The sequence below is a fragment of the Colletotrichum destructivum genome, chromosome 4 (assembly GCF_034447905.1).
Source record: "Colletotrichum destructivum chromosome 4, complete sequence".
NCBI classification, from domain to species: domain Eukaryota; kingdom Fungi; phylum Ascomycota; class Sordariomycetes; order Glomerellales; family Glomerellaceae; genus Colletotrichum; species Colletotrichum destructivum.
In genome coordinates, this window is record NC_085899.1 from 1,203,260 (window position 1) to 1,218,555 (window position 15,296).

The 15,296-nt window shown below is 53.5% G+C and overlaps 7 protein-coding genes across 7 annotated transcripts; 1 reads left to right on the forward strand and 6 right to left on the reverse strand.

Moving 5' to 3' along the window:
- Positions 1-288: 288 nt before the first annotated feature.
- On the reverse strand, positions 289-3,275 carry CDEST_06282 (Putative mitochondrial carrier protein; the record flags this gene model as incomplete). The annotated part of the gene is made up of 6 exons (XM_062922441.1): positions 289-841; positions 1,048-1,213; positions 1,372-2,321; positions 2,668-2,875; positions 2,971-3,051; positions 3,113-3,275. 6 exons carry the CDS (start codon positions 3,273-3,275, stop codon positions 289-291), a joined length of 2,121 nt encoding a protein of 706 aa, XP_062778492.1.
- Positions 3,276-3,290: 15 nt separating this feature from the next.
- Positions 3,291-3,623, reverse strand: CDEST_06283 (uncharacterized protein; the record flags this gene model as incomplete). The annotated part of the gene is made up of 1 exon (XM_062922442.1): positions 3,291-3,623. The coding sequence occupies one exon, from the start codon at positions 3,621-3,623 to the stop codon at positions 3,339-3,341; it is 285 nt and encodes a 94-aa protein (XP_062778493.1). The 3' UTR covers positions 3,291-3,338.
- Positions 3,624-3,874: 251 nt separating this feature from the next.
- Positions 3,875-5,297, forward strand: CDEST_06284 (Putative cyclin). The gene is made up of 2 exons (XM_062922443.1): positions 3,875-4,143; positions 4,203-5,297. The coding sequence occupies exons 1-2, from the start codon at positions 3,984-3,986 to the stop codon at positions 4,994-4,996; spliced, it is 954 nt and encodes a 317-aa protein (XP_062778494.1). The 5' UTR covers positions 3,875-3,983; the 3' UTR covers positions 4,997-5,297.
- Positions 5,298-6,792: 1,495 nt separating this feature from the next.
- Positions 6,793-7,773, reverse strand: CDEST_06285 (uncharacterized protein; the record flags this gene model as incomplete). Its single annotated transcript, XM_062922444.1, has 3 exons — positions 6,793-7,030; positions 7,193-7,407; positions 7,468-7,773. The coding sequence occupies 3 exons, from the start codon at positions 7,771-7,773 to the stop codon at positions 6,793-6,795; spliced, it is 759 nt and encodes a 252-aa protein (XP_062778495.1).
- An 895-nt stretch (positions 7,774-8,668) lies between these two features.
- Positions 8,669-10,085, reverse strand: CDEST_06286 (uncharacterized protein; the record flags this gene model as incomplete). Its single annotated transcript, XM_062922445.1, has 2 exons — positions 8,669-9,536; positions 9,716-10,085. The coding sequence occupies 2 exons, from the start codon at positions 10,083-10,085 to the stop codon at positions 9,319-9,321; spliced, it is 588 nt and encodes a 195-aa protein (XP_062778496.1). The 3' UTR covers positions 8,669-9,318.
- A 1,211-nt stretch (positions 10,086-11,296) lies between these two features.
- On the reverse strand, positions 11,297-12,588 carry CDEST_06287 (uncharacterized protein). The gene has a single exon (XM_062922446.1). It carries the CDS (start codon positions 12,027-12,029, stop codon positions 11,475-11,477), a length of 555 nt encoding a protein of 184 aa, XP_062778497.1. The 5' UTR covers positions 12,030-12,588; the 3' UTR covers positions 11,297-11,474.
- Position 12,589: 1 nt separating this feature from the next.
- Positions 12,590-13,642, reverse strand: CDEST_06288 (uncharacterized protein). The gene is made up of 2 exons (XM_062922447.1): positions 12,981-13,642; positions 12,590-12,913 (listed from the first exon to the last, which is right to left on the reverse strand). Exons 1-2 carry the CDS (start codon positions 13,251-13,253, stop codon positions 12,623-12,625), a joined length of 564 nt encoding a protein of 187 aa, XP_062778498.1. The 5' UTR covers positions 13,254-13,642; the 3' UTR covers positions 12,590-12,622.
- Positions 13,643-15,296: the final 1,654 nt, after the last annotated feature.

Here is a 15,296-nt window from a genome sequence, read left to right on the forward strand (position 1 = left end):
TACCTCTAGCTCGATCCCTTCTGCCCCTGCATCAATCAAGCCTTCTGGTATCTCTCTCCACACGTCTTACAAACGCCATTGACGAAGATGACGGCTATGTAACAAAAAATGGGTAGTCTACTCACTCTCCTTTACCTGGCAGTAGGCAGCCCTCTGGTACCTTCTAATTCTTCCTCGAGTCATTCAAATAGGGGATCCACACCATGGCCTCTGGCTCATCGTAATTGATCCAGTATTAACGGTGATCCCAACCCCTGTTGTGCGTCCCGTCTACCAAGTTCTTTCTTCTCATTCCAAGCCGAGGAGTCTCTTTGAGTTTTCATACACAACCCAGGTGATACTCAACGCGGGAGCCACCTTGAGCAAGTTGGGGGTGAGTCCCTTGTACATGCCCCGCACACCCTCGTTCTTGAGCGTCTGCTGTGCAACATCCATTATGCCGGTGTAGGTCGCAGGATGCATGACTGTGCCCTGAGTCTGGAGGCGGGTACGGAGGACATTGAGGGGGTAAACCACAGATGCTCCAAAAGCTCCACTGGTGGCACCAATGATGCCCGTCATAATGTTGCCTGGCTTGGCGTCTTCTTCATGGATGCCGCGATATTTGGACATGTACCTCTTGTATGATGTCTTAAGGAACTCGAAGGTGCCCATATCGATAGCACTGTAGGGGAACATGCCCATCAGGCCCATGGTGACGCCACGGTAAGCAATGCGCACACCGCCTGCCTGCCACATCTTCTTGGCTGTGTCAAGGACAAGGGCATTTCCAGAGAGTCCGCCCTGGACTGTTGATGTTTGGAGTCGGAATTTGAGTGTGTCCAACGGGTATACGCAGAACCTCGTGAGTGTCAGTAACGCGCCATAAGACAAAGGAAACAAAGAGCTGCAGCTGCAGGACAACAGGCGATGACAACAGCCACTGGAACAAATGAAAGTGGCAGTGATAGCGGCAGTGGTAGTATCAGTGGTAGTAGCAGTGGCAGTAGCAGTGGCAGTTGCAGAGGGAAGAAATGGTGAACAAGAAATTTTTAAGGGTAGACTTACTGGGCAACCATGCCAGCAACACCACCTGCGACAAATTTCGAGTAGCTGTTGATCTGTCTGGGGTCGTTGTGGCCCTCGAGCTTAGAGAGGGTTCGCTTTGCAGCCTCATATGATCCGAACTTGATGGCACTCTCAGGCATGATTTTGATGACGTTGAGTCCATTGCCTAGGTGGGTTGGTCAGCGAATATTCGGCCCTCAATTTTCCTTAAAAGAAACCACCTCCCCCTCACCCCTCCCTGCCTGTTATCACGAGGGAGAGGCGACGAAAGCTGAACAATGAACATGACGGGAGGGAGATAAAAAGAAGAACCGCGATGCGTACCTGCAAACAGACTCCTAATACCGCCAGCCTTCCAGAGGTCCTTGACGGCGTCGCCGAATGGCTTGACCGCGTTGCGAAGGGCGAGCAGCGGACGCCCCTGCTTGAGCGCACTCGCCGCCGTGTCGGTGCTCGCTCGGGTGTTGACGAGCAGGTAGACCTTCAGACGATCGAGGGGCGCCGTGGCAGTTCTCGACAGTCCTCCGGCGACGGCACCTGCGATAAAGTAACCTGGATCGGGGACGAAGTCAGTCAATCTCTTGAACTTGGGTGCTACAGTTGCATCTGAGCTGGAGCTGGAGCCTTGCTCGGAGCTGCTGCCTGTGACCTGGTTCGCTTGAGAGGTGCCGACGCCGGGGGGTCTTCCAAGTATGCCTGTGGGCTTCTCGTCGGCGGCCTGGATGCACGCCTGCAGCACCGCTGCCTCCATGTTCATGTTGTTCATGTTGGCGCTGGTACCTGAATAGCCCGGGGGAGATATTGGCAATACTATCGCTTGCGCGGACAATATTTGCTGTTGCGAAGAGGCCGGGTCGAGATCTGCTGAGGGACTGGCGTAACCGCTGCTGCTGTTGCTGCTGTCGCTGTTGTTGTTTTTTGATAAACTCCGTCGTCGTTGTTGTTTTGGCGAGGCGGGGAGCTGCGAGAGGCCGGAAGGGCCAGAGCCTGGTCCTTCTCGGGAAGGCACGACCACAGCTACCGAATTGCCGTCCTCGTCGCTGAGAAGTTGGATGTTGCCAGCGGAGGGATCCGAGTAAGAAGGGGATGCGAGCTTCAAAATGGATCCAAAGAGGGTTTGCAGAAGGAAGCCGGTCGTACCTGAGCCTTCAAGAGTCTCCTCCGATACCATCGAGTCACCTTCAGCAGAGAGGGTGACGATGGAGGAATAGAAGTCCATCACAGCCTTCAACGGCGCATTGCTGTTGTGTGTCGGCATAAACAAAAGAAAGTCTCTGGTTGCGAGCGTTGTCTTGTTAGTGAATTGTATCCGTCGGAGAGAGAGACCGGACGAAATCGACAATGAAAGACAGGACGGAAAACTAAACAGAACCACAGCATCCCCACGGTTGGCCTCCTTCCGTCTCCTCCAGCCCTTATTCAACAAGCAAGCTCTACACCGAGAGTCGGAATAGGGGGCATCGCCATCTACGATATACATACCCCTTACCTACCTCTTCAGCATGCACCATGGCTAACATACCCCCATTTACATAAATAGATCCTCACGAATGCGAAACAGAGTATGCAGGATTCTCGACGGGAAAACTAAACGTGATCAAAATGGACGTCCATACTTACCGCCACTCTTCGAAGCTGATGTAGCCGTCGTTGTTCATGTCTATGTCGCCAAAGAAGGAGGCGAGCTTGCGCATCGGTACGACAAGCCCTGCCCGTCGGAAGGCTTCCTGCAGCTCGGTCTTGTCAAGTCGCCCGTCGTTGTCCTTGTCTATGGACTGGAACAGAAACATTAGTTGCCGCTCGGTCTGCTCCACGAAGCAGCGGAACTCTGGCGGGAGGTCATCGTCAGCAGCTATTTCCCTCAGGCGCCTAAGACAGGGGAGCCCGGCCAATAGCTCCAGTCCCAAGCGACGGAGCTCTCACCTTCGTATTGGATTTTACCGTCGTCGTTCGTGTCGACGACGGTCATGATCTTCCGCAGCATGTGGTCTGCATTTTTCATGGCTACAGTGCAAAGGTCAGCACCCAACCGTACGGGGAGCACGGGGTAAGGATTAAAGCTGACGGTGATCGATCTTCCTCAGCCCCTTCTGCAACCCCTTAAAGTCCAAATGGCCCGAGCCGTTGGGGTCCAATTGCCTCCAGAGGTCCTCAACTCGTTTATCCCGCTGATTCTGCGATTCTTCCACCTCCATCTGGCGCTCGGCAACCCATTCTGTTACCCCCATGACGGCGGCGGCTGCATCAGGACGCAGGGCTGTTGAGTCGAGGATTCGGGCTCGACGCGGAAATCATAGGGCGGCGGCGGCGACGACAACGGTGGGCGCGGTTGATATCGTGGGGTATGTCGCGGGGTATGTCTCTCTCATAAGTACATGGTGGGAGAAAGGGTTCGAGAAAGGCGTTGTGCTGTCGCGACTCACTTGCATGCTGCAAGTCACAAGGACTGACGTAGGAGGATCGCGAGGTGCAGCGACCAAGAAAAAGTAGAACCGCCTGCCGCAAATGGTTCGCGCCGAAGCCACAGCGTCGAAAGCTCGGCAACATGGGGGGTGGGACAGTGGGTGGGTTTCCATGGGTCCCACTGGTGAGACAAGCGAGGCAATCAGATGCCACCAATTAGCAGTGCTTCCGGGTGCTTCCAGTGTTTGCAGTGCCCCAGCAAATGGAGCTTCAACGCTGTCCTCGGCACGGATAACCTTGGCTGGACATACCATACTCCGTAATCGTTATCGGATGAGCACCAGCCACAATGTCGGCCCGCGACTTTCCCATGCACCAGCCACCCACTGTCCACTATCCACCAACTTCACTCCTCAGCCGCCTCGCTGTTCCGCTCCAACAACAACCCCGTGCTTCCGTGTTCAGAACCGTACAGGCGTTCCGGACACATACCATGTCATAAACTCTGCCGCGAGCGCCCAGTAGAGGTCATCATGGCTGCCAACTACTGGGAATCGACCCAGCGTCGCTTCTGGCTCTTCTCCAAAGACGAACTCCAAGCGGTGCGCCAGAAACTTGAAGACGACAATGCCGAGCTCGTCCAAATGTTCCCTCTCCCGCAGCCGCGGCACCTGGCCATTTTTTTTAACCAGCGTGAGTGCCCTGTAGTATTGCAGGCTTGCCATGCCTTTGCTGACACGGTTCACTTCCAGAGGTCAACCGCCTAGGTAAACGCATGGTCATTCGACAGCAAGCCATGGCCACCGCTCAGGTCTACATCAAACGCTTCTATACCAAGGTCGAGATCCGACGAACGAACCCCTACCTGGTGGTCGCGACGGCTCTCTACCTGGCTTGTAAGATGGAAGAGTGTCCTCAGCATATCCGCTTGATTGTCAGCGAGGCCCGCTCGTTGTGGCCCGACTTTCTAAGTCTCGATACCTCGAAGCTCGGCGAGTGCGAGTTCTTCATGATTTCCGAAATGAGCTCCCAGCTCATTGTCTATGCGCCCTACCGAACCCTGAACAGCTATCAACAGGAACTGAGCCTGACACAAGAGGACGTGAATCTGGGCTGGTCCATTCTAAACGATCATTATATGACGGATCTGCCCCTGCTATACCCGCCGCACATCATTGCGCTCACCGCGATCCTGCTTGTCCTGGTACTGCGACCTTCTTCTAGTATGTCGGGATCGAACCAACCGACGGCGACGAACATCGCTGCTGCGAGTGCGGCGTTGGCCCAGGCCCAAGGAAGGGCACCAGGACTGCCTCCAACCCCAGGCACGCCCAATCCAGCCGACAAGGAGAAGCAACCGGAGGCCAGGTTTGGCCGGGTGCAGCGCTATGGCGCCTGGTTGGCAGAGAGTAATGTGGATATTGCCGCCATGGTCGACTGCACCCAGGAGCTGATTTCGTTCTACGAGTGCCATGAGCAGTACAACGACAAGCTTACCCGGGAACAAATCAACAGATTCGTCAAGGCAAGGGTTCTCGACAAGTGATTCAGCCATTCTTACCAGGCTGCGTGTCTATACAAATACCGTTTAAGTTGTGGCAGAGGAGTGAAAATACCATTTATAACATCTGTGTGCTAGGTCTCAAAAAGTTGTCAACGCCCACCGCAATTGTTTGGCTTGGTATGCAATCGTCAGAGAGTATCGTTTATGAAGCTACAAGACCACATCGAGGCTTGACTGGTCACCAGTACTGGTCGATGAATGCTCCTCGCTCATCAACCCGGCGCCAGTCAATAGTCACGGCCGAACGATCCACTATGTATATGACATGAGATTTTGAGGATAGAGAGGTGCATGGGAGAGATGAGTTAGCGGCACCAAGCGGACTGAGCAAGGGTCTCACCAGGTTTCCAGTCAACCAGATGTTTTTTCTGGATCATCTGACGCAGCTTGTTCTTGGCCTGTCTGAGTCAAAGCAGTACTTTTCCCCAGTCGACCAGGCGTTCCCAAGCGCTGCCACTGCATTAAATTGGTCAAGGAACAGTGAAACAGCCGTTAGGCGCTCACCAGTCTCGGTACATTGACCTCTTTTCCTCTAGAAACTGATTTCCGGACAGATGTCTGAGGATTTCCACGAGGCAGCGAGACAACTGTCAGACATCTGCACATGTTCCCAACGGGTCGGAAGTCGTGACCTCGTTACTACCCCCCATCCACCGAAACAAATAGTATCGTCAGCCAAGTCTTACATGAAGTTTTTAAAAATTGCATAATGCGATGGGCTAGGAATTGAGGTCATTGAAGGCGCTGGATCACGGCGCTGTGTGCCGTCTGACGGCTTACATACAGTAGGAGGGGAGTCAGGTTTGCGTTGGCAAGGGCCTCAATGCCTCGGATAAGACCAACCGGCGAAGCGGGCCTGTCGTCCTCGTGGAAAATTCACATTGACTCATGACGGGATACGTCCCTGTGTTGTTGCAACTGCAGTCATTTGAACTCGGTCGGCTTCGAGCCTTGGCCAAGTCATACGCCACCCTAAACAATCCACTTCCGTCACCAGAAGCATCCCATGATGGTTGACTCGCGAACACAAAGCGAATTGCCCATCAATAACGCGACCCGTTTCTATACGCTGATTCAGATACCTCTGTCTTCGCCGCCGTGCTTCTCCAAAAATACCATCCTCGTCCACCTGCCCATTGCCGCCAATGCTACGCCAGCCATCGCGAAGCAGGCCCAAGCATGGTAACTTCTTTCTGCCTTCAGCCGAGTCGGCGGAACCAAGAGCGGAGTGTGTGAGTACGAGGTCTTGGGAAATGTAGCTCATCTTGTGCGGGCAGCTTCACTGTTCCGAGACAGGGATTTGGACATTCAACTAGCTTCTGGAAATTGGTCCCCCAATGCTCGATCTCTCCAGAATCAGCCAAACATACGTGGCATCGATGCTGTGTGAAATGCAGAGAAACGACCAGCCTGCTCAGCGTTTGACGTTGTTCGTTCCACTGAGAGTCCATGACCACTACTGTCCGAGGCTTTCAGATCGCAAGTGGGTGTCACTGAACTCAGTCTTCCATGGATCGCTTCCCGCTGTGTCGTGTTGCCTTTTCTATACACCTTCAGGTGCTACTTCGCCTGGTTGCTAGGGGAGGCCTCCTCATCGACGACTACGAAATGATTCACGTGGCGTGTAGGAGTTTCGGGCAGACCTTCGCTCAGGCTCTCTGGCGATGGCATGCCCGAGGTTTTTACTCGACCTTGTCCAACATCGGGACCCTGAAGGCTAGCCAGTTGTACAAGCGCAACTGGAAGTATTAAATATTCGTGACCAACACGGCAAGCACCTAGTACATCTTCCAGGCGAGCATCTCACGATTCCTGTGCATCATCAAAAGTCGCTCGTCTTGAGCGCGGCCGCGCCGGTTTCGGAGGACGGGAACCCTTTCCAGAGCAACCTCGATAACACGGCGAATGACAGCATCGACATTCTGGGAAACTTGACTTAAAGCGGAACGTGTTTTGAGAAACGGTAGAGTGGCTGACACAACAGCAGAGTTGGCAGAGTTGTAACATAGCTTGTGACTGTTGTTAGCAGGTCAGGGCCGTCTTGAAGGGTCACTTCTCTGAACAGCAGTAGACTGAGGTAGCCTCAAGGATATAATGTTAAATTTAAATAGTATAGGTCCAAGACATAAGTCCTATCATAGTTTCGCATGATCTCGATCTATTTGCAACTGCTCTGACTCTTCATACTTGGCCTGCTTGTAGTATGACGGCAAGAACAGTGTTGCCCTTGAGCGCGATAGGGTGCATTTCCCCCCTAGCGTTTCCCCATAGCGACGCACTGCCCGTCGAGTCATCTGCTCCGCTTCTCCATACTTCCACATTCTTGACCTAAACACCCCTACGTCGGCAAGCAGTCGTGTGAGATCTTCAGCGTCTTGTCCAGTCTCAGAATCCTTCTCAATGAAATGTCCAATACGGAATATAGCTCACGAGATCTCGCTCAGTTCTCATACTCTCCGACCGGGGTATTCCTTTGATATGACCTGCAGAAACCTCCGTCTCCATTTTCGTAGGTTGTCAAACGTCGAAACCCAGAATTGCGAGCAAAATTGCATGAGCGGGTGCATTTCAAGCAAACCGCTCTGCGTAGTAATCGTTACCAAAGAGAACTCACGGAGCATGTTAAGGTCATCCTCAAATTCGTCGTCCTCGCTTTCGCTCCTACTACCAATTATGGTATCGTCGTGGCTGCTTCGAGCGGCGTCATTGATGTCGGTCCCATTTCTGTCCAACTTGCAGCGCGTGTAACTCCGGAGCATCCATCACGGGATTCCCTGGGGGTTGAAAAAGGCTCAGGAATGCGAGCAAGTCGGTTGACGATAGCCTTTCCTGACGAATGCTCTCGTAGGTGATCTGCCATGTCGTGACGATCGAGTTCGAGGCGCTAAGGCCCCGTAGGAGATCACGCATGTCTCTGTTGAGGAGGCGAGCCTTCCTCTTTTCGCAATGATTGAGAAGGGCTTGCGGGGTCTCGATGGGCCGTCGTAGTGGACAAAGTAAAAGTTGTTCGTCCCGCTCCTGGGGGGCGGCAAAGACGTTCCGGCCGCTGAGCCCCGTGTTGAAGGTGAATTCAGCCATTGCGCCAGCAGTCGATGTAACTCCTCGAGGTGGGTAGTGGAAAGGTACCTAAAGTTCTTTGTGTTTCGATGCCGATTGTGTCATACCGCGGGGAAACAATCTCGAGGCTGACAGGGCCGCGTGAACGTGTCTATGAATAGCTGGATCAGATCTGGTTAGCGGGTGTTGCTTCCCGCTGGCCAAGTCTTGGCAGCGAAATCTGCATCGAACCCAACATGGCTACAACATGGCTGGCTGCCTGTAGTATTTACATACCTAGGGCTTCTACGCCTCAGCACTTCGACAATAGCCTCAGGGACGGCGAGCTGTCAGTTTCCCAGAGAACAAACAGATATACCTAAGAGAGACGGGACTCCTAGTCCAGGAGAGGGAATCTCACAAGTCCCTTGCTTAGCATGTCCCGCGGCATCGACGGAGGTTGTATTGACCGGGCGATGCCCCGCTTCTCCGCGGGGCCGGTCCAACCAACATCGGCCCCACCCGGTGCCTATTTAAGTAGCCAACGTCAGCGGTGGAACAAACTCTACTATGATTCAAGGTTGCTACTATTGAACTTTTGCATTCAACATACCACTACAGTCAGACTACGTCTAGAAAAGCCGACGCCTGTCATAAACAATAGCATCATCTTTGGCCAGTAGCAACAGGTCCAACATTGCCATGCCTGGACGTCGTTAACAAATCGACGCCGTGACGGCAGCACGCACAAGATGAACGATTACCTCAAGCTTCCATTGAGTCATTCGGTTAGTTGGGACGTGAAGAAGTCATCTTGAATTGAGTCAACGGCAAACACATCTCTAGCGGCGCATTTCTCGGATCAGTCAATGAACATAGCGACAGATGTCGTTGCGCTAGAATATTCATTCTCTTTGGCTTGCCATTGTCGAGACGTCGCCCGTGAAACCCTAATCAAAGAGCTTAAAGCCTCACCTGCCAGCTCGGATACTTGGTCGCAGTGAACTAGTTGTCAATATTGATCACATAACGTTGTCGGGCTCCTTGTCATCATATCCAAGAAAAATAGAAAAAAAAAAGGAATCATTAACATTCGCTAGTACGCGTATGAGTACAATCCCACCAACACCTCCCCGGCAACATCCTTAGTTACCGCATGCGTTTTGAATATCTCGTTTCCCACGAATCCTCCAAAGTACCCCAGAACTTACGCTGCCTGACTCTAGAGGCGCGTGATCGATCCGTGACGTCGTGTGAGCGGGTGGGCACTAGTGACCGTCGCTGTTGCTCGTGCCGGCTTTGTTCTTCTCCTCAGCATGGCCCTTGGTCTTCTCCTGCAGCGTCTTGGGGTCGGCAGCCTCGGTGCGGTCCGCCCTGATGGCCTCCTCGCTGTCTGAGGCAAGCTCCGACTTCCAGTGGCCTTTGCCCTGCTTCTGCTTGGAGAGGGAGTCCTGCTTGTGCTTCTCGTGCGTCTCGCTGTCGGCGTCTATTGAGGTGTCAGCTGAATGCCCAAAGGAAGAGCAACAAACGGGCCGAAGAAAAGAGAACAACCAGGGGGAAATTGTGCGTCCGGACGGTGTTGCTAGATTGCCACAGGAAGCCTCGCGGCGACACAGCCCCAAAGTTTACACATGGGAGAACAGCAGAAACGGGAAATATACTCACGTCCTGAAGACTCCTTCAAGCCAGCCGTTCTCGTCGTCGAGATGCTGAAGCCGCGTCCGAGAACACCAGTCTGTCTGCCGACGACGAAGGCGCCGCGTGCAATGGGGGTGGATGCGAGGACGATACGGGATGCCATGATTTCTGTTTGTGTCGAGGATGTTTGGCGTTGCGTGATGAGAACGATTCTAGTGTTGTTGCGAAATGTATCTTGAGCCAATTGTTGTTCAATTGAAGGAGGGTATCTGGGATGAATGAAAAATGTCAAGAGTGTGTATAAACGTGATATGAGTAAGGAGAAAAGGAGGAGGGGAGGGAAAGAATAAGATGCTGGGCGATGTAGGCACGGCACCCGGCAAGCTAAGCTCGCCATTGCCTAGGTAAAGCGAGCTCGCAGTGTGTCGTTGACCCGAACGTGACGTCACCAGGCCGCTGCTGTCCCGAATAGTGACATCTTGGGGACCCGAGCTTCTCACCCTTGCTGGTTGCGGATATCCCTCACAAAATCCGTACCGAAGCTTGGTGATCTCGCCCCGCAAAACTGCCATTTTTCTCTTTCGCTGTGACCACTTGCTGGCCAACTGCCATTGACCCATTTGCAAGAATCCGTCGTCATCAACCGTCTCAAAGGTAAGAGCAATCATCCATTTGTCGGCGGCCAGCTGCAGCCGGCTTTCGGCAGCTGGCCAAGGTCCCCCCATCCAGGCGGGGGTGGGGCTCTCCTTCAAGAAATCCAACTCAGCTGGGCAGCTGGCCCCAACCTCATCGTCATCATCCCACTTCAACCCTCAACTCCTCTTTCCCTTTTCCAAGGCTCTCCTCTCAATGTACCCATCACGTGATATGCATGCGTATTTCTCGCGACCTCTCCTCTCCCGGGACCTGCAGCATTCCCTCCCGCCTCGTGCCAGTACCTCAGCCATCGTTGCCACCGCCTTCTTCACGATGCTGCCCCTGACAGACCCCATTGCGGCGGCCTGCAGAAGGCAGGTCGCTTCTGACGGCAGCCCCAGTCCCAGCCCCAGGCTCACGCCGTTTTTGTCTAATGCCCGGCGGCTAACGGACGTAAGATAGCAAACCAACCAGTACCTAAGGCCAAGTATCTATTAAATACCTATCAAATGAAAAGTTGAGATCCAGACCTTATGTTTTGGCGCTTACGTCGTCGGCATCGGGCCGCTTGCTTGCTTACCCCTCCATTCGACCCAGTCGCAACGCAGCTCAGCCCCCCTCGACGAACAAAGGGCGAAGCTTCGACGACGTCGCGGTCCATGGATCTAGTCCGGCAACGTCCTCTACACTCACCATAAAATTAGACGTCTTATGGTATCTCGCATGGCATGCCATGCCATTAGCAGAATGGGAACAAACGCTTGTAGGCGTGCACCGCCGGGGAAAATCCTGGCATACATACACTTATTGTTCATACCATCATCAACCCTTTAGATTACTTGATGGCAATTGACCACCGCCGGCGAGGCGGAGTCGTTCAATCATGGACCAGACGGAAGTATCTGACCATTGAATCCTGCTCGGCATTCACCAGCACCTGCCTCATCATGCCTCAATCGTCACCAAAGTCAACACCGATGTTAAGATGAACATATCGTATTTTGCATTGCGCCTTGCTGGCTTCGCGCCACAAGATCGGGTCTGAGTGGCCCAACCCCCTTGAACACCTTTCACGTCTTGAGCGTTTCCTATACAACCCCAAAAGGTATCCCGTTCTCCATCCCAGAAACCACCAGAGCCATTTATCGTCTCATACCGCTTCCCAGAAACACAACTCTTCTGAGATGCTCGCGAACAGTGCCCAGGCAAGGTGAACCACACCACCCATCGCGTCCCAGCGTCCAGAGATGCAAGACCCATGAAGAAGCCCCTCCCAGGAGCGAGAAATGTTGAGAAATAGTCCATCTTCGAATAGTGAAAAATGAGAGAAGAGGCACAAGGAATTCCAAAAGACTGTGCGCGCGTTTCCGTCCGCATCGCTCAAACCAACAGGCAACAACAATGCAGAGGCTCGCCAGCAGACCGCACCAAAAATCATGACCAACTCCACCTTTCCCAAAAGGTATTTCCCAGGACCCCCGTTTCCAAGCTTTGGAGATTTGTCGCAAAACAAGAGCAACGCATATCTTTGCCCGCCACCGCCCGTTTGATATTTCCCATGTGAGCCCATAACAGAAACACCTGTTGCCCCCCCGCTCCGAATAAGTTGCTGAAAGACACTCATTCTATATGTCGAGATAATCTTTTTCGATATGACTTCGTGACCCGTCGAGCACCATGATGAGCAACTAAAATTTTGAATCATCTTGGAAAACCAAAAGTCGTCCCGCTGTCCGTGAAAAATAAGATGCCGAGAATTAATTATATCCGAGAACTCCGCCGTGGTGTTGACACACCGATGCAATGTCGTGAAAATGCAAAACCGTCCGTGTGGAACGCCATTCGTGCAGGTCCAGCCTCATCTTGCGAGGTCAGAACACCGAAAATATTTTTGTCGATTTATTGTGATCGAAACATCCAAAATAAAGATGAGACTGGTATCGATAACTTCTCATGTCGCGCCGGGGGAAGAGCCTCGAAGGAATTTTGTCGGTTAAAACAAGGGTATGTCGGGTGAGGTTGTTTATACAGGGAGGAATGTCGTTTGAACCAGCGTAATGACCAGACCGCGCCGGCCATCTTCGCCAAAACCTTGAGGTACCCAGCCCGCAAAAGAAAATCATCGATGCCATTTCGTCGTCTGTTTTTTTTTTGGTCTGTTTTTTTCTTGTCTTTTTCGGTGCCTGCCAAGATGACCGGCTAGAAAAGCCGAATGAGCAGAATTTTGCACATCAGCACGCATCAGCAGATGGCAAGCGCACAACCCCGGCCCTCTGGTGTGAGAGCAGAATCGGCGCTTCACCATCTGCGGATACCCTGCTGCATCCTGGCAGGGGACACCGAAGGCGGCGGGCTCGACATAGTGATGCCGGTAGCCGGGTTGACGATAGGAATGGCATTGCGGGCGCGGGTGGCGGAAGGCTGGTGAAGCTTCAGGCTGGACTGCTGGTACGCGGGAGGGATGAAGGCGGGAGAAGACGAGTTGAGAGAGAAGCCAGGAGCAACGGTCTGGGGCTGCTGGGTCGGCGACGACTCGGGAGAGTTGCTAGCCAAGGAGGAACGCTCGGAAGAGCTGTGGATGGAGTTCATCTGCAGCGGGCGTCTGGGATTAGTCACCGGATCATGTGAGATGGATCCAGGGCTCCGAGATACTTACGTCGCTGTCGGTCAACAAGCCGGGGCAGAACTCCATGTCATCCTCGAGGTCGAAAGAGCGGCCAGCCTCGAACTTTGTGCGAAAAGCGTTGATAGTGGCAGACTCAGTCAGCTCCTTCATGCTGCGTACACCGCGAAACTGCTTATGCTGGTTCTGGGAGACGGAAAGCCTAGGGGCTCTACGATTGCGACCGCCATGGTGGTTGTGGGATGCGCCGGGAACGGCCGGGGTGGGATGCGCCTGGTGGTGGTTGAACTGGTAGTATGAAGACATTATCTATGATGTGTCGAGTGAAGATATCGGTGTCGTGGTAATGTCGATGTTGGAGGTTGAAGGTGTGCCGTCTTGTTAGTTGGAGAAGGCAGTGTGGCGGATGTATGGTATGTAGTCAATCCTTGGTGTATGCCGAGCTTTGCGGTATTATTGCGGTTATGAAACAATGAGACCGGCCGAGTCGACAACGTTGTGCGAGGGGGGTTGAAAGTGAGTGCGGCTGCGTAGATACAGCGGCAAAGGTTGTAGAAAGAAATAAAGCAATGCTTTTCCTTTTTTTAATGGTTGCTTAGTATGTATAATCGTTTGAAGCGTTTTTTGTGAGTGTATGTGTGTGTGTGTGTGGATGAAGGTGAGGGTGCGTGTGTGGGAAATAAGATACGTGTGGACAGAGGGGGGAGAGTTGTTGAAAAGTATCGGAAGGGAGGAATCCGGAGAAGGCGATGGTTTTGTTGGTTCGAGCAGGGCAGTGAGTGTGGGAAGTGGGAGGGACGGTGGAAAGGTGAGCGGGCAGGCGAGAGGAGCGAGGAGGGCACGGAGGGCAAGGAGAGGGAAGGGAAGGGATGCGGTGGGGGGGGGATGTTGTGGACCCACAGTTGCCCAATGGGAGTCTTGGAGATGATCAGAGGGGACAGTGCTTTGTCGAAGAACACTGTGGTCCCACTCCTTGACGCCATGTGCGAGTTCGCCACCGGCTTTCCATTGGCTGGAAGACATCGAGCTAAAGCCGCCCAGGTCTAGCTTATCCTGGTGGTGCTGGTGTAAATTTGGGGCGTGGCGCCGGCTGCCGTCAATCCTCCCAGTGCGGCTTATGACACACTGTACGAATGTGTATCAGTGGGGTCCTGATCTGGCTGTATTTGGATGAGAGTCACAGTGAGTTGGCATGGTGGGCGGCGAAGTAGAGAGAGAGAGAGAGAGAGAGAGAGAGCGCGCGGGCGGAAAGGGAGGATGTGGGAACCGATGAGTTGCGTGTCCCCCGTCAGCCCAGGTATGCCTGTCAACTCTTGACGATTAAGACTCTGAGGCAGTTGCAGTAGACACGCTGGGTGTGCCTGGCAGAGTGCAGACAGCTTGGTCCTCCTCCACTTTCACTCTCACGCTTGACCTGCACACTGCTCGTTGTCCATTCTCCCCTCACTCTCGCTCTCAAAGTCACTCGTATCCCCTTCCCAGGCATCTCAGGTTGGGACCTCGACGCAGGGCGAGCTGAGGCGTGGCATGCAGGTACTGAGTCTGCTCGCAACATGACGCACTGTGTCCCCCTTGTTCTTCACTGTGGTGCTTCGAAGCCTCCTGGGACAGACAGAGTGTGTGTATGTGAGTTGCCGCCGCCCGTGGCTTGTCATTGTTCACTGTCCACTGCATAGTACCGTCTCTTCTGGCACCGCTTGCGGTCCCCAAGAGATTGGCTGCCCACACCTACCATTCCAGAACCCCAGTGCGACCAAGCGTGATGGAGAATCAAAACAGGAGCATGTTCAATAATATTGCTGCGGTATGGGGAGCAGAGCGAGATTAGAGACGAGAGAATATGATACGGGGACGGGTCTCCTTCATCACTGCCACTGTCACTGCCCACTGCTACTGCCCACTGCTACTGCATTGACTCTTTCGGCCCTCATCCCGAGGGCTTGCCTGTTACCGACGCCTGTCCGATCCACGTCCAGGTCTTGCTCATCCTATCCCACTCTTTTCTCCTCTCTTTTGGCATCGAGATGTCTCTCTTTTCTTTGTCATCTGTGATCAACTGACCTCTGCTGGCTTGCTTGCCTGCGCCTTTTGGTCTGTCTCGGTCCTGAGCCGTGGTCCGACCAACGGCGTGTCTTGCCCTCATCCGGTCTTCGCTCTTCGCTCTTGGGTCTTGACTCTTCCCTCTCAATGTCCCTTTCTTCTTCGTCGCTTCATCACCTCGTCTTCTTCTTTTTCTTGTTCTTCATTCCCCCGTGGACAGAAGCCGTCCTCGCCTTGTCTGGAATTACAGGCGACACCAGCCGAAAAGTGTCTGCCTGCCTGTGTGGGGCGGAGACCCGATCTCGTCGC

Excerpts from the sequence above, each read along its gene's own strand:
- CDEST_06288 (XM_062922447.1), bottom strand. The coding sequence starts at position 13,253 with ATGTCTTCATACTACCAGTTCAACCACCACCAGGCGCATCCCACCCCG. Across the intron at positions 12,914-12,980 it reads GCTTGTTGACCGACAGCGAC|ATGAACTCCATCCACAGCTC; the intron begins GTAAGTATCTCG and ends CGCCCGCTGCAG.
- CDEST_06284 (XM_062922443.1), top strand. The coding sequence starts at position 3,984 with ATGGCTGCCAACTACTGGGAATCGACCCAGCGTCGCTTCTGGCTCTTC. Across the intron at positions 4,144-4,202 it reads GGCCATTTTTTTTAACCAGC|AGGTCAACCGCCTAGGTAAA; the intron begins GTGAGTGCCCTG and ends GTTCACTTCCAG.
- CDEST_06287 (XM_062922446.1), bottom strand. The coding sequence starts at position 12,029 with ATGATTCAAAATTTTAGTTGCTCATCATGGTGCTCGACGGGTCACGAA.